The 21,406-nt window shown below is 41.5% G+C and overlaps 1 protein-coding gene and 1 non-coding gene across 2 annotated transcripts; both read left to right on the forward strand.

Moving 5' to 3' along the window:
* The first annotated feature begins 607 nt into the window (after positions 1 to 607).
* LOC109906168 (cysteine and tyrosine-rich protein 1) lies at positions 608 to 15,921 on the forward strand. The gene is made up of 4 exons (XM_020503804.2): positions 608 to 1,057; positions 4,289 to 4,388; positions 5,715 to 5,875; positions 14,684 to 15,921. Exons 1-4 carry the CDS (start codon positions 976 to 978, stop codon positions 14,815 to 14,817), a joined length of 477 nt encoding a protein of 158 aa, XP_020359393.1. The 5' UTR covers positions 608 to 975; the 3' UTR covers positions 14,818 to 15,921.
* A 5,413-nt stretch (positions 15,922 to 21,334) lies between these two features.
* Positions 21,335 to 21,406, forward strand: trnae-uuc (transfer RNA glutamic acid (anticodon UUC)). The gene has a single exon. It is a non-coding gene; the product is annotated as a tRNA-Glu (tRNA).

Consider the following 21,406-nt stretch of genomic DNA (forward strand, 5'->3'; position numbering starts at 1 on the left):
CAAGCTCTCCTTTCATGCATCATGGCAAAGCCAAAACCGCAATTCAAGCTTATTCTGTCTTTATTAGAATTAGGATATAAATTCGTAATAAAGAGATACTAGACTCTTCTCACCTAAAACAATTAGTATTTTATGCAGAATGAGTGACCCTATATTAAGGCATAACCATGTTTGACTGTCACACAAAGTAAATAGGCCTAGGTTGATTAAAGATGGTGTTTGAGAGGGAGGTCATTCAATCCTACAAGCTTGAGCAACCCATTTAGCCTACATTTTACGAGATGAAATCGTTTAGTTCTAAGTTATATCAAACAAACTTCGTGCTCCTTGGACATTTAAAATAGAGGTTCATGGATGTTTTGTATGACATATTGAGAGGGGCGGGTGGATATGTTTTGGTTTCTGACTAGGGACGTTGGTAAACAGTGTTTAAAAAAAAGTTAGTTTCCTCTAAAATTATCCTGAGATGTGTGTGTACACGACATAGACCAATATATTTTTCATTTTCAAAGTGGTCATGATAGTGGGGGCGGTGGCGTCCTTTATGTCGGAGAGATGCAAATGTTATCGAGGTACTTCCATCCCTTTTCCCACCCAGTCAACAGTAATTTGAGAAAATAGCTGTTGCGGGGGAGGGGAAGCGCTAGGACCCACTCCAAGGAAAAAGGGAACAGAAGAAAACAACGAGGAAAGACTGAAGGAGACACTTTTAGAGATACGAACACATGAAAGAAAAAACGAATGAGACTTTTCATTCTGATTTAAGCATTTTAATGACTGGAGCAAAGATCCATGAATTTGCGTTCATGGCTCTCTTCGATTGAACTTTTTAGAGAACTCAATTGATTGCGCATATCAGCGATGTTTCGGTGAGCGACTATATCCCATAGTCTTCTTCGTGGGCGCATATGAATGAAAAACACGGAATTTATCGTTTGGGAATAACTGTGAGCAACATTTAGAACAAGTAGGCCTATGTTATCAGTCGATATGGAAAGAACGGAGGCAGCGGGGTGGAAGTTCCTACGGGACTCTCTCCTACTTTGTGTTTTTGCCGGTAAGAGTTCGTTCATTTGTCCCTGGTTCTCTAGGATGCTTTATCGTCTTCAACGTGCGAAAATGTGTTATTATCAGCAGAAGTGTTCATTTAACAATGGTTTACTTTTTTATTAGGCTAATTGTGAATGTGAACTCATCAACCCAATGCATGGATGGTTTCACAACGTAAACGAATGGTAGCTATCTAAAAAAAACATTGCCTCAATGTAGCCGATCATTAACTTAGACATACTACCGTTCATGTACTCAATGGTAAAAGAGTCCCTCGATAAATAAAAGTGCTGTAGTTTACCGTTTACCCCTACAATAAAAAAAAAAGACTCAATTGAGTTTGAATCTCATAAATGTAACCAAACAATATGCATAAAACCTTATATCAAAACTCTGAAGTGATATACATAGAAGAAGAAAAAGTGTGTGCGAGCTTGTGTGTGTGTGTGTGGCGGCGGGGGGGCTTGCTCAGCACTAGTCGCAGAACTATACTGCCATTGTCCCCAGCGTAAAAAGCGACAGGACCCTGAGGTAAGGAGCTAGACCTCAAGGGACCACCCATATAGACTACCATCGTTACCATCGATGACATACACATCAAAGTGGTTACACTCCACACTTCACAGGGAGGAATATGTTTGCGGCTCAAATGTCTGTGGTCACAAGTAGTGCACTACTGTATATAGGGAAGAGGGATGTACCCAAATGATGTCTACTCTGTTTCAAGATTACTATTGTAGGCCCACACACGCCTTTTCAGGGTTGGAAAACAAAATATGCCATCCTTTTGAACAAAGCTGGAATGAAGATGAAAATCATTGAACACACACACACACACACACACACACACACACACACACCAGTAATTTGTGGCAGTATGCTTGAAGGTTGAGAAAAAGCAGGGCTGTGTCTGGGTTAAATGATGTGGTTGTTGAGGAGGGCAAACAGTCAGATATAGGACACATATCCTTTAGACAGACCGTGTGTGTTCAAATACTATATCAAAAATAATCAAATACAAAACCACAAGTAGTGTTTCCAAATGTTCTTTATTTCAAGTGCTTTCTCATTTTGAGACCCCTCTCCCTGAGCCATCCCCTTCATTTCAAGTCACATATCCGTGTGTCTCTCCACTGAAGGACTCTCACCACCAGCTCTCCAAAGCCTCAGAGGGGCTGTAATAACCTTCAGTGCTTCATCTTTGTCGTGCTCACATACACAGAAGGTTTATACACAGGTTTACACATTTTTAGATTACATTTTAGTAATTTAGCAGATTCTCTTATCCAGAGCAACTTACAATGAGTGCATTCACCTTAAGATACTGTAGCTAGGGGAGACAACACATCACAATCGTATCAGGTACAGTTTCCCTCAACAAAGTATTTATCAGCAAAGTCAGTTCTAGTGAGAAAAGAGAAATGCCTTTTTTTAGACACACACACCCACATACATATATATATTTACACACACACACTCTCCACCCAACCAAGGCTGACTAAACCACTGAAAACCAGGGTATACAAAGGGGAAAGCTTTGGTGAGAGAGAGGTATCTGCAGGTTTAGACTAGTGCAGAGAGAAAGAACACAGGTGAAGTTAGTGAATAGTGTAGTTGAAAAAATAAAATATTTTCTGAAATGTCTTGTATGATCTCCATCCACATAGCCCTGTTGTCACACAACTCATCTTATTGTTATAACCCTTTTTGATGTGTGGTGTTGTGTGCTTATCGGTTTAGGGTTAGGTCCCACTCTACAGGATGAATACCCTTTAAGGCTTAATGAAGCCTTCATAAACCCTCTATAAGGACTATATATTTCCACTTACAGTTGAATTCGGGAGTCTACATAGACTTAGGTTGTCATTAAAACTCCTTTTTCAACCACTCCACAAATTTCTTGTTAACAAACTATACACAATACATTTTTACAACAATTGTTTACAGACAGATTATTTAACTTATAATTCACTTTATCACAATTCAGGTGGGTCAGAAGTTTACATACACTAAGTTGACTGCCTTTAAACAGCTTGGAAAATTCCAGAAAATTATGTAATGGCTTTAGAAGCTTCTGATAGGCTAATTGACATAATTTGAGTCAATTGGAGGTATACCTGTGGATGTATTTCAAGGCCTACATTCAAACTCAGTGCCTCTTTGCTTAACATTATGGGAAAATCCAAATATATCAGCCAAGCCCTCAGCAAAACAATTGTAGACCTCCACAAGTCTGGTTCATCCTTGGGAGCAATTTCCAAACGCCTGAAGGTACCACATTCATCTGTACAAACAATAGTCCGCAAGTATAAACACCATTGGACCACGCAGCCGTCATACCACTCAGGAAGGAGACATGTTCTGTCTCCAAGAGATTAACGTACTTTTGTGCAAAAAGTGCAAATCAATCCCAGAACAACAGCAAAGGACCTTGTGAAGATGCTGGAGGAAACCGGTACAAAAGTATCTATATCCACAGTTAAATGACTCCTATATCTACATAACCTGAAAGGCCACTCAGCAAGGAAGAAGATACTGCTCCAAAACCGCCATAAAAAAGCCAGACTGCGGTTTGCAACTGCACATGGGGACAAAGATCGTACTTTTTGGAGAAATGTCCTCTGGTCTGATGAAACAAAAATATAACTGTTTGGCCATGATGACCATCATTATGTTTGGAGGAAAAAGGTAAGAGGCTTGCAAGCCGAAGAACACCATCCCAACCGTGATGCACGGGGATGGCAGCATCATGTTGTGGGGGGTGCTCTGCTGCAGGAGGGACTGGTGCACTTCACAAAATAAATGTCATTATGAGGTAGGAAAATTATGTGGATATATTGAAGCAACATCTCAAGACATCAGTCAGGAAGTTAAAGTCAAATTCTTGTTTTGTGAGTTTATGTGCAATATGGTTGTTTTGCTCTAGCTAAGTTACTCTTTAAAAAGCCTTGATTTTAGTGACATTTCCATGTTTAGAAAAGGTTCAATTAAGCGAAAGACAACGTTTTAAGTGTATCTGCCTTAGCTGCTTTCCATGATGTTTTTAACCTTTTGTAATATGAACACAGCATTGTGATTTTGTCCATTTAAAGGGTTTTGGAAATCTTGATTCCAAAGAGCACAGTCTACCTTTCACTCAGCATGTTAGATGCAGAGAGTGAGTGTGTGCATATGTCCGTAGTAGAGGTAGGTGTGTGTGTATGGCGTCTCCATATAATGTATTGCATCTCTCCTGCAGGTCACAGTGAGGCCCAGTGTGATGGCTGTGTGGAGTACTGCTGTGAAGGCTCTCCCCCTTTCTGCTGCTCCTACTACGCCTATATGGGAGATGTCCTCTCGTAAGTAAACACACACACACAATGTCACCTTCTATACATACACACATGCTCAGTCACCCTCCATCTATAAACACACACTCCCCAACTACACACACACAAAATCACTTCTCTACCACTTCACCACCTGCCCTTTCCAAATGCAGCGTATGACCCCTCTGAGAGGTTTGACCGTCATTTGGCTCAAGAGAGCTGGCCTCTCACTTTCTCTGTCCTCTTTCTCACCAGAGTATAACACATGCTACCTGCTACAGTCCACCAATGAAGATAATCATGATATTAAAGTGTTGTGTATGCATGCAACGTTAATTCATGTCACAGTTCAAATTCCCAAATTCACAGTTTGACTCATAAAGCTGATGCTAAATAAGTGGGGGTTTCACAAAAAAAAAGTGCTATTGAATAGGCCCATTGAATGTGGACTCGTTTTTTTCTATCCATATAATGTAGCTCTTTCAAGGCCATGGTTGTCATAAGGTAATGGGGAGGAATAATGGTTCCTTGTTTCAGGAGAGATATCTCATCTCTTTCTACAGCTTCTCCACAGCCTTTTAAATGGAGTTTGACCACATACATACACAAAAGCACACGTATATGTACACACACACTCACGCTAACACAGACACATACTCACACACATACACACAGGTCTGAGTCATATAATCCGATGGTTGAGCAGATCTCCATGGTTGCCCACAGACATGTTTGGTCCAGTGTATGTTACAGGCAGCTGCTCCCAGCCTTTTCTCAGCCCTAGATGGCCCTATCCCAAAATGCACTGCTTCTCTATAGAGCAGGGTTGTATTCATTGTAGCACACTGTAGCAAAACATTTGGCAATAAAAACTGAAATGTTTCATATTGCACGTGTCCAGGTAGACCCTCCCTGTTTCAGTCAGGTTTTTTTAAATTTGGTGTCTAGTGAATATGACCCAAACTTTGGGTCAATTCACTTTTCAATTAAGTCACATCATACATTTACATTTGAGTAATTTAGAAGACACTCTTATCCAGAGCGGCTTAAATTAATGCATTCATCTTAAGATAGCTAGGTGAGACAACAACATATCACAATCTTAGCAAGTACGTTTTCCCTCAACAAAGTCGTTTTCAACAAAATAGCCTTTTTGGGGGGAGGGGTGGCCGTGAGGTTTATTTAAGATACTCTTTAACTCTTTAAGGAGGTAGGGAGGTGAATTGAAATTCCGTGCAGAATTGATTTGTGAGAAGATTAATTGGATGAGATGACTTACCAGCAGCCACAAACTAGAATGAAAAGGGGAGTATTCAGTCAAAGTGACAAACGTGTGTTTGTGTGTACGTTTTCTAGGGGCACGGCGATCTCGGGCATCGTGTTTGGTGTGGTGTTTCTGATGGGAGCGCTGGCGGCCTTCTTCCTGTGTGTGTGCATGTGTGTGAAGAATGGGCGCGGGGCCCGGGTGGATGTGTTCAACACCTCCTACATCAACACTGTGTCCCAGGGCTACCCAGGTAAGACTGATCTAGGATCAGGTCCCTCCTGTCCATATAATCTTATTCATTATGATCAAAAGGCTAAACTGATCCTAGGCCAGCTCTCAGAGTCCATATGGTTTCACGTTTTATTAGTCACATGCACAAGTACAGTGAAATGCTTAAATCCCAATCCAGCCATTTTTATCTCAATATCAAATAATTTCCAGGTAACAATTAAGTACCTTAATGTGATTGTTTTTCCATTCAAATGGCAAAAAAATAAACAAAATTAGGTTCTTAGCAAAGAGCAATATCTCAAGCAAGAATTTTGCTACGACTGTCTGGGAGTGGTCTGAGTGGGGAGGGGAAAATTGAAAACGATCTGTTATTGTCAGAGAGTTTTGGAACTCTCTTTCTTATTGGTCTATTAACTACACGGAACAAAAAGATAAACATAACATGTAAAGTGTTGGTCCCATGTTTCTTCTTAAAAGATCCCAGAAATGTCACTCTAAAAGGGCATTATCATCATTTTCACAATTTCACGGTATTATTCCAACCTCATAGTGTGGAAATATACAGTATATGAAACAAGAAAATCACATTTGACTGCACTGGTCCTTTAACCCCTTATACATGTGTAAATTGGCCTTTATGGATAGGGCCAAATAAATATATATTTAAGAATAACTATAAAAAGCATATGCTTTAGCATGATAGCAATTGAAAGAGAACACTTTGGAGATTATGCGGAAATTATCAGACCAAAGGTGAGGACAAAACAGTTCACCTTACACGAGACTGATTCCAAACATTACACTGTTCGATCAATCAAATGTATTTATAGAGCCCTTCTTACATCAGCTGATGTCAAAGTGCTGGTACAGAAACCCAGCCTAAAACCCCAAACAGCAAGCAATGTAGGTGTAGAAGAACAGTGGATAGGAAAAACTCCCTAAAAAGGCCGGAACCTAGAAAGAAACCTAGAGAGGAACCAGACTATGAGGGGTGGCCTCTTCTGGCTGTGCCGGGTGGAGATTATAACAGAACATGGCCAAGATGTTAAAATGTTAATAGATGACCAGCAGGGTCAAATAATAATAATCACAGTGGTCGTAGAGGGTGCAACAGGTCAGCACCACAGGAGTAAATGTCAGTTGGCTTTTCATAGCTGATCATTCAGAGTATCTCTACCGCTCTTGCTGTCTCTAGAGAGTTGAAAACAGCAGGTCTGGGACAAGGTAGCACGTCCGGTGATCAGGTCAGGGTTCCATATATGCAGGCAGAACAGTTGAAACCGGAGCAGCAGCATGACCAGGTGGACTGGGGACAGCAAGGAGTCATCAGGCCAGGTAGTCCTGAGGCATGGTCCAAGGGCTCAGGTCCTCAGAGAGAAAGAAAGAATGAAAGAGAGAGAGAATTAGAGAGAGCTTACTTAAATTCACACAGGACACCGGATAAGACAGGAGAAATACTCCAGATATAACAGACTGTCCCTAGCTTCCCGACACAAACTATTGCGGCATAAATACTGGAGACTGAGACAGGAGGGGTCGGGTGACACTGTGGCCCTGTCCGACGACACTACTAGAGGGATATCTTCAACCACCAACTTACTATCCTGAGACAAGGCCGAGTATAGCCCACGAAGATCTCCCCCACGGCATGAACCCGGGGGGGGGGGGGGGGGGCAACCCGCATAGGAAGATCACAGTGACTCAATCCACTCAAGTGACGCACCCCTCCTAGCCAGTGACTCATCCCCTGTAATAGGGTTTGAGGCAGAGAATCCCAGTGGAGAGAGGGGAACCGGCCAGGCAGAGACAGCAAGGGCAGTTCATTGCTCCAGTGCCTTTCCGTTCAGCTTCACACTCCTGGGCCAGACTACACTCAATCATAAAACATACTGAAGAGATGAGTCTAAAATATAGACTTAAAGGTCAAGACTGAGTTTGCGTCTCTCACATGGATAGGCAGATCATTTGCATAAAAATTGAGCTCTATAGGAGAAAGCCCTGCCTCCAGCTGTTTGCTTAGAAATTCTAGGAATAGTAAGGAGGCCTACATCTTGTGACCATAGCGTACGTGTATGTATGTATGGCAAGACCAAATTGGACAGATGGGTAGGGGCAAGCATTAAAACCTTGAAATCAGCCCTTGCCTTAACAGGAAGCCAGTGTAGAGAGGCTAGCACGGGGGTAATATGATCACATTTTTTGGTTTTAGTCAAGATTCTAGCAGTCATGTTTAGCACTAACTGAAGTTTATTTACTGCTTTAAAAGTAGAGCATTGCAGTAGTCTAACCTAGAAGTGACAAAAGCATGGATTCATTTTTCTGCATCATTTTTTAACAGAAAGTTTCCGATTTTTGCAATGTTACTGTGAGCGGACCAAGTAATTGGGCGTCACTCTAAAGCGGGAAGGTGGAATAAACGAGTCAGGAGTAGGTTTTCTTGATTGAACACAGTTCTCTATTGAAGGCATTTGGGCAACACAAACACTCCAACATAATTAATGAATATCTCCCAAGGACAAAACATACATCTTCTTCTCCAGATCAAACAGGAACACAATACGATTATCTTTAAACTACAATAAAAGTCACGGGATTGCTACGTCTTAATGGTTCTTCCTGGATAGCTCCTCTGTCTCGGTGGTCATCTTCCAGAGATCGTTTTTCCCCCCTTCTTTCTGCTGGTTCCATACTCTCTCTTATAGGGGAAGGAGAATATGTCATTAGTACTGTCAGCTGTGCTTAATTGCCTCTGGCTACCTTGCCTCCCATGCCTTTGTTGGGCTACTATCCGTGAGCCCAGCCTGCCCTCTAGTGGTCCTTCCACATTACATAGATGGAAAAAAGCTGTCTTTCAAACAGTCTTGATATTTTCTTCAAAAGAGAGATCAGGGGCCCAAAGTAACGCAGAGGTCATTCACAGTTTTATTTGAGATGACTGTACAATGATCAAGATTAATTGTCAGATTCAACAGAAGATGTCTTTGTTTCTTGTGACCTAGAACTAGCATCTCTGGTTTGTCCGAGTTTAAAAGTAGAACATTTGCTGCCATCCACTTCCTTATTATATCTGAAACACAAGCTTTCAGGGAGGGCAATTTTGGGGCGTCAACATGTTTCATCAAAATGTACAGCTGTGTGTCGTCCGCATAGCAGTTAACATTATGTTTCCGAATGACATCACCAAAAGGTAAAATATATAGTAAAAACAATAGTGGTCCTAAAACGGAGCCTTGAGGAACACCGAAATTTACAGTTGATTTGTCAGAGGATAAACCATCTACAGAGACAAACTGATATCTTTCCAACAGATAAGATGTAAACCAGGCCAGAACTTGTCCAATCTCTCTCTCCAAAAGAATGTGGTGATCGATGGTATCAAAAGCAGCACTAAGGTTTAGGAGCACGAGGACAGATGCAGAGCCTCAGTCTGACACCATTAAAAGGTAATTTACCACATTCACAAGTGAAGTCTCAGTGCTATGATGGGGTCTAAAACCAGACTGAAGCATTTCGTATATACATTGTTTGTCTTCAGGAAGGCATTGAGTTGCTGCGCAACAGCTTTTTCTAAAATGTTTGAGAGGAATGGGAGATAGTTTTTTATATTTTCTGGGTCAAGGTTTGGCTTTTTCAAGAGAGGCTTTATTACTGCCACTTTTAGTGAGTTTGGTACACATCCGGTGGATAGAAAGCCATTTATTATGTTCAACATAGGAGGGCGAAGGCCAGGAAGCAGCTCTTTCAGTAGTTTAGTTGGAATAGGGTCCAGTATGCAGCTTGAAGGTTTAGAGGCCGTGATTATTTTCATCAATGTGTCAAGAGATATAGTATTAAAAAACTTGAGTGTCTCGCTTGATCCTAGGTCCTGGCAGTGTTGTGCAGACTCAGGACAACTGAGCGTTGGAGGAATACACAGATTTAAGGAGGAGTCCGTAATTTGCTTTCTAATGATCATGATCTTTTTGTCAAAGAAGTTCATGAATTTATCACTGCTGAAGTGAAAGCCATCCTCTCTTGGGGAATGCTGCTTTTTAGTTAGCTTTGCGACAGTATCAAAAATACATTTGGGATTGTTCTTATTTTCCTCAATTAAGTTTGAAAAATAGGATGATTGATACTGCACGGTACTGTCTTTCCAAGCTAGTCGGAAGACTTCCCGTTTCATGTAGCTCCATTTCTGTTCCAATTTCCTGGAAGTTTGCTTCAGAGCTTGGGTATTTTCTGTATACCAGGGAGATGTTTCTTATGACAAATGTTTTTAGGGGTGCGACTGCATCTAGGGTATTACGCAAGGTTAAATTGAGTTCCCCAGTTAGGTGTTTAACTGACTTTTGTACTCTGACGTCCTTGGGTAGGTGGAGGGAGTCTGGAAGGGCATCTAGGAATCTTTGGGTTGTCCGATAATTTATAGCACAACGTTTGATGATCCTTGGTTGGGATCTGAGCAGAACTCCTTTCTAGGGAGTTTTTCCTAGCCACCGTGCTTCTACACCTGCATTGCTTGCTGTGTGGGGTTTTAGGCTGGGTTTCTGTACAGCACTTTGAGATATCAGCTGATGCAAGAAGGGCTATATAAATACATTTGATTTGATTATTTGTTGCGATTGCAAACATAATAAAATGTCGGTCCGATTAGGATTATGGATTAGGATTAACTCCAGGATTATGAGGAAAAACATTAAGATCCACAACATTTATTCCACGGGACAAAACTAGGTCCAGAGTATGACTGTGGCAGTGAGTAGGTCTGGAGATATGTTGGACAAAACCCACTGAGTCGATGTTGATTTTTTTGTGCAACTTACATTTACTTTTCTTTCATTGAAATGGCGTGGAAACAACATTGATTCAACCAGTGTGTGCCCCGTCATTAGCTAAGTTATAAAATACATCAAAGTTATAAAATCTTACCGTGTCAGGCTTTCAAAAGGCACTTCAGGCAAGCAGATTGTAATTTTGATGCACATAGAATGGAGTCATTAGCGCATTCAAGTGCATGTTTAACTGGAACTAAAAAGGAACATTGTTACATCAAATGCCTGTTTGCCTAAGACTGATGCCATGCTAGCGCTTGTATGCATGTACTCATGCATACACACACTTGCATTCAAACGAACACACGTGCACAGACACGGACACACACACACATACACAAATGTAAATAGTGCCACACATGCACACAAATGCATACAGTTGGCCTTGCTGTCATGATTTTTGTTTTCTGTTGTTGTCCTTTGTTTTTGTTTTTTTCTCTCTTTTGTTGTTTTTGTTGGTTGTTTGGCGTATTGGGTCGGTGGTGGTTTTGGTTGGGTTGGAGGGGGATGGTGGCTTAGGGGAGGATAGCGATGGGGGGTGGGGGGAGGTTTTTTGAGGGGAACTTATGGGAGGGTTCTTGGATGGTTGGAGGCCTGGCATTTGAGAGCTTGGGCCGGTGGCCGAGAGGTTGCTGGTTCGGGTCCCCGATTTTACTGGGTAGGGATCTATTCTTGTGCTATTGGGCGGGGCGCTTGACCCTGGTTGCTCCTGTGGGTCACTCTGGGTGGGAATGTCTGCTAGATGACTGAAAGTAATGTAAATGCTGAGCAGCTTCACTGCAGGTAGATTGCATGTTAAAAAAGGTGCATGCTCTGTGGATATTTATTTATATAATATGACAAACATAGGCCAAATCTGTTCAGGACAACCCAGGGTTTAATGCATGTCATCCTTGTAACTGTGAATCAAACATAGTGGTCACAAACATTGATACTGAAAATTACATGAGTTTCCAAATATGGAAAAATGAAGTGCATATTTGTACTCACGGGTCTGTGGTTTCCTTGTATGACATCAAAGCTGTATTTATTATAATCCTCAATGTCTCATATTTCAGAACACATCCACTCCTCTCTATTTACAGCATTTCCCTCACACAGACAACAACAAATGTGCAAAAGTAGCACAATTAGAGGGAGGAATGGTAGGATCTTCTTGTCAGTGCTCAAGTTTATAACTGCTGTCAGTCAAAACCCATACACGCTGTGAAGAGGAGAACCTGAGCTCTGACGTCATGTATAGCATGTTACTGTACAGCCACTGCAGGCGCTTATCAATGCCATTTTCAAGCCGTATACAGGATGACAGGGGCTGTGAGTGGGAAGGGTTACTACCTTGCAAGCCCAGTGCAGTATTCAGTATCAAAATACGATAACAAAAAAACCTGAGAAATAAAGGAATAACAAAACATAAGACTGTAAGCTATATACAGGGTCAGTGCCAGTACCAAATGTACAATGTGCAGGGATAATGGAGTAGTTGAGGTAGATACAGTATGTACATGTAGACAGGGATTACGAGAAAGTGACTGGTAGCAGGATAAATAATAATAATAATAGTAACCAATATAGCAACAGCATAAGTGTGCGTGATTGCGAGTGTATGTATGTGGTTGTTAGTGTGTGCATGTGGGTAGAGACCTGTGAGTGTGCATACAGTACCAGTCAAAAGTTTGGACACACCTACTCATTCAAGGGTTTTTCTTTATTTTGACTATTTTCTACATTGTAGAATAATAGGGAAGACATCAACACTATGAAATAGCACATATGGAATCATATAGTAACCAAAACAGTGTTAAACAAATCAAAATATATTTTATATTTGAGATTCTTCAAAGTAGCCACCTTTTGCCTTGATGACAGCTTTGCACACTCTTGGCATTCTCAGCTTCATGAGGTAGTCACCTGGAATGCATTTCAATTAATAGTGTGCCTTCTTAAAAGTTAATTTGTGGAATTTATTTCCTTCTTAATGCGTTTGAGCCAATCAGTTGTGTTGGGTCAAGGTAGCCCTATTTGGCAAAAGACCAAGTCCATATTATGGCAAGAATAGCTCAAATAAGCAAAGAGAAACGACAGTCCATCACTATTTTAAGACATGAAGGTCAGTCAAATAGGAACATTTCAAGAACTTTAAAAAGTTTCTTCAAGTGGAGTCGCAAAAACCATCAAGCTCTCTGATGAAACTGGATCTCATTATGTCCACCACAGGAAAGAAAGATCCAGAGTTACCTCTGCTGCAGAGGATACGTTCATTAGAGTTACCAGCTTGAGAAATTGCAGCCCAAATAAATGCTTCACCGAGTTCAAGTAACAGACACATCTCAACATCAACTGTTCAGAGGAGACTTCGTGAATCAGGCATTCATGGTCGAATTGCTGAAAAGAAACCACTACTAAAGGATACCAATAATAAGAAGAGACTTTCTTGGGCCAAGAAACGTGGGCAATGGACATTAGACCGGTTGAAATCTATTCTTTGTTCTGATGAGTCCAAATTTGAGATTTTTGGTTCCAACCACTGTGTCTTTGTGAGACGCAGAGTAAGTGAACTGATTATCTCCATTTGTGTGGTTCCCCAATGTGAATCATGGAGGAGGAGGTGTGATGGTGTGGGGGTGACACTGTCTGTGATTTATTTAGAATTCAAGGCACAGTTAACCATTATGGATTCCACAGCATTCTGCAGCGATACGCCATCCCATCTGGTTTGCGCTTAGTTGGACTATCATATATTTTTTCAACGGGACAATGACCCAACACACCTCCAGGCTGTGTAAGGGCTATTTTTACCAAGAAGGAGAGTGATGGAGTGCTGCATCAGATGACCTAGCCTCCACAATCACCCGACCTCAATCCAATTGAGATGAGTTGGACTGCAGAGTGAACGAAAAGCAGCCAATAAGTGCTCAGAATATGTGGGAACTCCTTCAAGACTGTTGGAAAAGCATTCCAGGTAAGGCTTGTTGAGAGAATGCCAAGAGTGTGCAAAGCTGTCATCAAGGCAAAGGGTGGCTACTTTAAAGAATCTAAAATATATTTTGATATGTTTAACACTTTTTTGTTACTACATGATTCCATATGTTATTTTGTAGATTTGACGTCTATACTATTATTCTACAATGTAAAAATAAAGAAAAACCCTTGAATGAGTAGGTGTGTCCAAACTTTTGACTGGTACTCTACATTCAGCGCATATAGTCCTTGGTGGGGGTGGGCAGCTATTGTCTATCTGTGTAGAAGTCTCATTACTTGGTGGTATAAGCTGTCTCGGAGCCTGTTGTTACGAGACCTGATACTCTGGTACCGCCTGCCGGACGGAAGAAGAGAGAACGGGTGGCTGGAGTCTTTGGTCATTTTTCAGGCCTTCCTTAGACACTGCTTGGTGTGTATGTCCTAATCTTATTCATTATGGTCTAAACGGGCAAACTGATCCTAGCTCAGCACTCCTACTATGAGACTTTATGAATACGTGCCTTAACCACTGTGCCTCCACTAACCGGCTGAACCGAAAACCAATTTACCCGTTTCCCTGCAGTACAATGATTCCATCACTAGAGGACATTGCTCCTCCACCAATGACCAACACATACTGAAGTCTAGAATGTTTCTACCAATACAGGCTGCTGAGGGGAGAACAGCTCATAATAATGGCTGGAATGGAGACAATGGAATGGTATCGAAACATCGTTTCCATTGGTTGAAATCATTCCATTGACTCCAGTGGAGTCTGGTGTTGTCTTTGTGTTTCATACAGTTCCAAAAACCCAATTCCAGCCATTACAATGAGCCTGTACTCCTATAGCTGCTCCATTCCAGTCTTTACTATGAGCCATCCTCTCCTCAGCAGTCTCCACTGGTTTCTAAAGCCCATCAAAACAGATACAATGACATGGCAGGGTCTGCTGTACTTGTATGTGTGTATTGGCATAATCTTTCTTTATCCAGCAACTACTGATGATAAACACTTTTCTCTCTCTGTGTCTGTCTGCCTCTCTCTCTTTCTCCAGGACCCCCACCCCCCTACACCTATGACTATGAGATGTACCCTTCGGCCATGCGCCCCCCTCCCTACACCCCCACCCCACCCAGGATAGACAGCTACTCACCTCCCCCTCCGTATCCGAGCTGTAATCGCAAATGACTTGAAGACAAAATGGAGAATCCTGCCCAGGCTACTTGAAGGAGCACATCTTGGATTAAGTTTATGCAGTGTTCTAGCAGAGGAAGATGAGACTGTAAAGCATTTCCTTTCGAACCTCTGGATCACTTAAAATGACTGCATGTGGACTGGACCACTTTGACCTCTTCTTGTGGGTGTGATTGGGTCAATTGAACTGACTTGTGTTTCGGGGGGGGGGGGGGGGCGTGAACCTCAATCACTTAAAATGACTGTGTGGACTGATCCACTTTTGACTATTTGATGTAAGGGTGGTGGTCAATCTAACTGATCAGCTTTTCAGGGGTGAATACCACTTTAGTTGTATTTGACAAAGTACATAACTTTATTTGAAGATGTGGATCTCTGTTGTACCATTTCTCTGGTAGAGATGCCTGTTAGCTGGCTTTCCTTCAGGTCAGTGCTCTTCCCTATCTTATTTCTACTACAAGGCAAAGGAGAGAACTGTAGCCTCGTCCTAGATACTGTATGTTTGTGCTGTATTGCCAATTGCTTCATGTGGAAATTACCTGAGGACATGGCGAGACAGTACAAACAAATCTGGTACCAGGCTAGGAAAACTGTGTAAAAATATGAATTGTACTATAGAAATAGGATGGTAAACATACGTGTCCGGGGTGAAGTTTCCCCTAGGTACAGATATACAGTCATATCAGCTTCCCCTCCCCCAATCCTAACCTTAACTATTAGTGGAGATAGTACAAAACTGATCTAAAATCTAAATCTAAAACTTTATTTGTCACATGCGCCGAATACAACAGGTATTATACCTTACCATGAAATGCTTATTTACAAGCCCTTAACCAACAATGCAGTTCAAGAAAGAAAACAATATTTACCAAATAAACTAAAGTAAAAAATAATAAAAGGTAACACAATAAAATAACAATAACGAGGCTATATATGGGGGGAACCGGTACTGACCTCCTCCTCTGACCTCCTATAGGCAGTCTCATAATTGTTGGTAATCTGGCCTACCACTGTTGTGTCATCAGCAAACTTAATGATGGTGTTGTGTTTTGCTGGATCTGTTGGGGTGGTAGGCAAATTGGAGTGGTTCTAAGGTGTCTGGGAGGATGCTGTTGATGTGAGCCATGAACAGCCTTCAAAGCACTTCATGGCTACCGATATGAGCGCTACAGGTGGTAATAATTTAGGCAGGTTACGGTCTGCTTGAAACATGTAGGTATTACAGACTCGGTCAGGGAGATGTTGAAAACGTCAGTGAAGACACTTGACAGTTGGTCCGAGCATGCTTTGAGTACACGTCCTGGTAATCCGTCTGGCCCAACATTCAGCTTTGTGAATGTTGACCTGTTTAAATGTCTTGCTCACATCGGCTACTGAGAGCATTATCACACAGTCTTCCGGAACAGCTGGTGCTCTCATGCATGCTTCACTGTTGCTTGGCTCGAAGCGAGCATAAAATGGATTTAGCTTGTCTGGTAGGTTTGTGTTCCTGGGCAGCTCATGGCTAGGTTTCCCTTTGTAGTCCATAATAGTTTTCAAGCCCTGCCACATCCGACGAGCGTCAGAGCCAGTGTAGTAGGATTCAATCTTAATCCTGTATTGACGCTTTGCCTGTTTGATGATTCGTCTGAGGGCATAGTGCGATTTCTTAAGTGTCGGATTGGTGTCCCACTATTTGAAAGCGGCAGCGTTTAGCTCAATGCGGATGTTGCCTGTAATCCTTGACTTCTGGTTGGGATATGTACACTACGGTTCAAAAATGTTGGGTCACTTAGAAATGTTCTTGTTTATGAAAGAAAATGACATTTTTTTGTCCATTTACAATACCATCAAATTGATCAGAAATACAGTGTAGACATTGGTAATGTTGTAAATGACTATTGTAACTGGATTTTTTTATTTTTTATGGAATATCTACATAGGCGTACAGAGGCCATTATCAGCAACCATCACTCTTGTGTTCCAATGGGATGTTGTGTTAGCTAATCCAAGTTTATCATTTTAAAAGGCTAATTGATCATTAGAAAACCCTTTTGCAATTATGTTTGAACAGCTGCAAACTATTGTTCTGATTAAAGAAGCAATAAAACTGGCCCTCTTAAGACTAGTTGAGTATCTGGAGCATCAGCATTTGTGGGTTCAGAAGAACTTTCTTCTGAAACTCGTCACACTATTCATGTTCTGAGAAATGAAAGCTATTCCATGTGAGAAATTGCCAAGAAACTGAAGATCTCATACAACCCTGCTTACTACACCCTTCACAGAACAGCGCACAGCGTCTCTAACCAGAATATAAAGAGCAGTTAGAGGCCCCGGTGTACAACTGAGCAAGAGGACAAGTACATTAGTGTCTAGTTTGAGTGTCTAGTGTAAATAGTTAGTTTACAGATCATTTGTAAATCTGTAATAAGAAATAATGATTCATTACGTATAAACTGGAATCTATAGCCCACTTATACGAAATTGTATAAACCCTAAAGATAACTTTTTTTAAAGACCTATGTCCTTGTTTCATGGTAGGTAGCCAACCCCTAACTTTTCTCAGATTTCTCTCAGAGGAGATAGTGAACAATCAATTAAATTGGATAACAAGGCAATGTACACAGCTAGTCACCAAATGTAGGCTATGCTACCATTTGGTTACCATCTGCCTTTGCTAGGCCTGGAAATGTAATAGGTTCTAGGGTTGGTCTGGGTTGAGCAGGGAGAGTGAAGCAGAGGCAGAGGCAGACAACAAACAGGACAGTTTTCTACATTTATTTTCATAAGACATGGTTTCCTTTCTGTAATCAAGTTTCAACACATTCTCAACTCGTTTTCACAATTCACTTAGAATGCTTCCTTTCTGTATACCCTTTTTCTCTTTGAGAAGGAAGGTGAGGAGAGAGGACATGAGTATGCAATTGGAGTTCTCCTTTGGGCAAACTCCTCAGTGAGCCGGAAACCGATAAGTGGCCGAGGAATGTTTCAGTTCATTAGTGGGAAAAACAGAACACGGTCCCCTCCTCAATAGCCTGCTATTGGCGAGGAAGCACAACCTGAGTCCTTCGCGGAAGAGATTGGAAATCGTTTTACACCCCCTATGAATCAGCTATTGTTTACTCGAAGTAGAAAAGCATGCAACCATTTAAAAACAATATGCTAATGATCCTTTTATCTATAAGCTTCCTGGGCAGCTCATGGCTAGGTTTCCCTTTGTAGTCCATAATAGTTTTCAAGCCCTGCCACATCCGACGAGCGTCAGAGCCAGTGTAGTAGGATTCAATCTTAATCCTGTATTGACGCTTTGCCTGTTTGATGATTCGTCTGAGGGCATAGTGCGATTTCTTAAGTGTCGGATTGGTGTCCCACTATTTGAAAGCGGCAGCGTTTAGCTCAATGCGGATGTTGCCTGTAATCCTTGACTTCTGGTTGGGATATGTACACTACGGTTCAAAAATGTTGGGTCACTTAGAAATGTTCTTGTTTATGAAAGAAAATGACATTTTTTTGTCCATTTACAATACCATCAAATTGATCAGAAATACAGTGTAGACATTGGTAATGTTGTAAATGACTATTGTAACTGGATTTTTTTTATTTTTTATGGAATATCTACATAGGCGTACAGAGGCCATTATCAGCAACCATCACTCTTGTGTTCCAATGGGATGTTGTGTTAGCTAATCCAAGTTTATCATTTTAAAAGGCTAATTGATCATTAGAAAACCCTTTTGCAATTATGTTTGAACAGCTGCAAACTATTGTTCTGATTAAAGAAGCAATAAAACTGGCCCTCTTAAGACTAGTTGAGTATCTGGAGCATCAGCATTTGTGGGTTCAGAAGAACTTTCTTCTGAAACTCGTCACACTATTCATGTTCTGAGAAATGAAAGCTATTCCATGTGAGAAATTGCCAAGAAACTGAAGATCTCATACAACCCTGCTTACTACACCCTTCACAGAACAGCGCACAGCGTCTCTAACCAGAATATAAAGAGCAGTTAGAGGCCCCGGTGTACAACTGAGCAAGAGGACAAGTACATTAGTGTCTAGTTTGAGTGTCTAGTGTAAATAGTTAGTTTACAGATCATTTGTAAATCTGTAATAAGAAATAATGATTCATTACGTATAAACTGGAATCTATAGCCCACTTATACGAAATTGTATAAACCCTAAAGATAACTTTTTTTAAAGACCTATGTCCTTGTTTCATGGTAGGTAGCCAACCCCTAACTTTTCTCAGATTTCTCTCAGAGGAGATAGTGAACAATCAATTAAATTGGATAACAAGGCAATGTACACAGCTAGTCACCAAATGTAGGCTATGCTACCATTTGGTTACCATCTGCCTTTGCTAGGCCTGGAAATGTAATAGGTTCTAGGGTTGGTCTGGGTTGAGCAGGGAGAGTGAAGCAGAGGCAGAGGCAGACAACAAACAGGACAGTTTTCTACATTTATTTTCATAAGACATGGTTTCCTTTCTGTAATCAAGTTTCAACACATTCTCAACTCGTTTTCACAATTCACTTAGAATGCTTCCTTTCTGTATACCCTTTTTCTCTTTGAGAAGGAAGGTGAGGAGAGAGGACATGAGTATGCAATTGGAGTTCTCCTTTGGGCAAACTCCTCAGTGAGCCGGAAACCGATAAGTGGCCGAGGAATGTTTCAGTTCATTAGTGGGAAAAACAGAACACGGTCCCCTCCTCAATAGCCTGCTATTGGCGAGGAAGCACAACCTGAGTCCTTCGCGGAAGAGATTGGAAATCGTTTTACACCCCCTATGAATCAGCTATTGTTTACTCGAAGTAGAAAAGCATGCAACCATTTAAAAACAATATGCTAATGATCCTTTTATCTATAAAATGTCTTGCACAACTATCACTTTATACATTTATGACGCGCGATTGGAAAAGGAGAGTCTGATTTCAAACAACCGCATCTTCGTCCATGATCCCTCTCCTAGCGGCTTCCTCAATTACCTTTTGACCTTTTTCAAAAGGAGGTTAGAGAGGACGGGAGAGAGGACGCAGGAGTTGACCAAATCTATTTCAGAAAAGGCCATTGAGATTCTCCCAGTCATACAGCACAGACCCTGCGGCAAGTTAAAGTGACTAAGGGGACAGTTGAAATCGGTGAGGGGACACACTTTTGGGGGGGGGGTTCTTGCATTGGAAATATATTGAATTCTGATTATATCACGCTATACCACAAACAAAGTTAAAATGACAAAACTCTGAGACCATTGAGTGCTTTTGAAGTGACAGGTTGGCGCGAAATCTATAAACCCATCTCCGCTGCACTGTATCAGCACAATGGACAGCGCCTTACACAGTAAAGCAAGGCCTATTTGCCAATGAATATAGGCTACAAGATAGATGGGGTAATTCACCTATTACAAACAGCCTATGTGAATGCAACTGAATACAATTCGTTTTTCTTTCCACGGTGCAGTGCATTTCAAATGCTCCATGCTTGATGCGTGCCTAGCGAATCCCTTGGTTTCATCAAAAGCATGCTTCTAGTTAGAATACCCGCTTTGGGTGAAGGCCTTGTCTGCATTAGCAATGGACCCAATACGGAACTTTCGACATTGGAACAAAAATACAGCATCTGCAGTAACTGAGTATTCCAGCCACTCTCCTCCTATGAAGCAGTTGATATTAAATGAATGTTTTTGGACAGAAAACATGTTGTTATGGTAGGATTCTAGGCTAATCTGGGCTGGCTCCTCTTCCAAGATTGTCAGGAACAGTCAGGGGTGGAGGGGACTGTGGAGCCATTATCCTGGCGGCATATGTGAATGGGGGGGCTCTGGAGCTCAGCATATGGAGCTCAGCACCATCATTGCTGCTGGGCTTGGAGGCATCTTCGATGGTTTGATTTCCAATATCCATTGTGGCATTGGCAGATTAGCTGGTTAGCGCTAAATAGGCTAATAACACTAACACCTTTTACAGCTAACTATGAAGCTAACTAAACTCTGTAGTGGTGGGGCATGAGGCAGAGTTGATTGAAGCATTACCTGTTGCGGAAGCAGCAGCTACTCTTCCTGGGGTCCACACAAAACATAGCATTATACAGAACATTAATTGACAAAAACAGCTCAATGACAGAACTACATACATTTGAAAACGGCACACATAGCCTATATATCAATACATACACACGATTTCTAGGTCAAAAGGGGGAGAGGAATTGCTTTCTGTTTTTTTTTAAACTAGGTTTGCTGTTCTTTTGAGCAATATGAGATGGAAGGGAGTTCCATACAATAACGGCTTTATATAATACAGTACGCTTTCTTGAATTTGTTTTGGATTTGGGGTTTGTGAAAAGACCCCTGGTGGCATGTCTGGTGGGGTAAATGTGTGTATCAGAGCTGTGTGTAAGTTGACTATGCAAACCATTTTCACGTTTCTTATAAAAAGAAGTGACACAGTCAGTCTCTCCTCAACTCTTAGCTAATAGAGACTGGTATGCATAGTATTTATATTAGCCCTCTGATTACAATGAAGAGCAAGACATGATTGGTTCCCATATGGTCTAGCGGTTAGGATTCCTGGTTTTCACCCAGGTGGCCCAGGTTTGACTCCCGGTATGTGAA

The sequence above is a fragment of the Oncorhynchus kisutch genome, linkage group LG16, assembly GCF_002021735.2.
Source record: "Oncorhynchus kisutch isolate 150728-3 linkage group LG16, Okis_V2, whole genome shotgun sequence".
NCBI classification, from domain to species: Eukaryota; Metazoa; Chordata; class Actinopteri; order Salmoniformes; family Salmonidae; genus Oncorhynchus; species Oncorhynchus kisutch.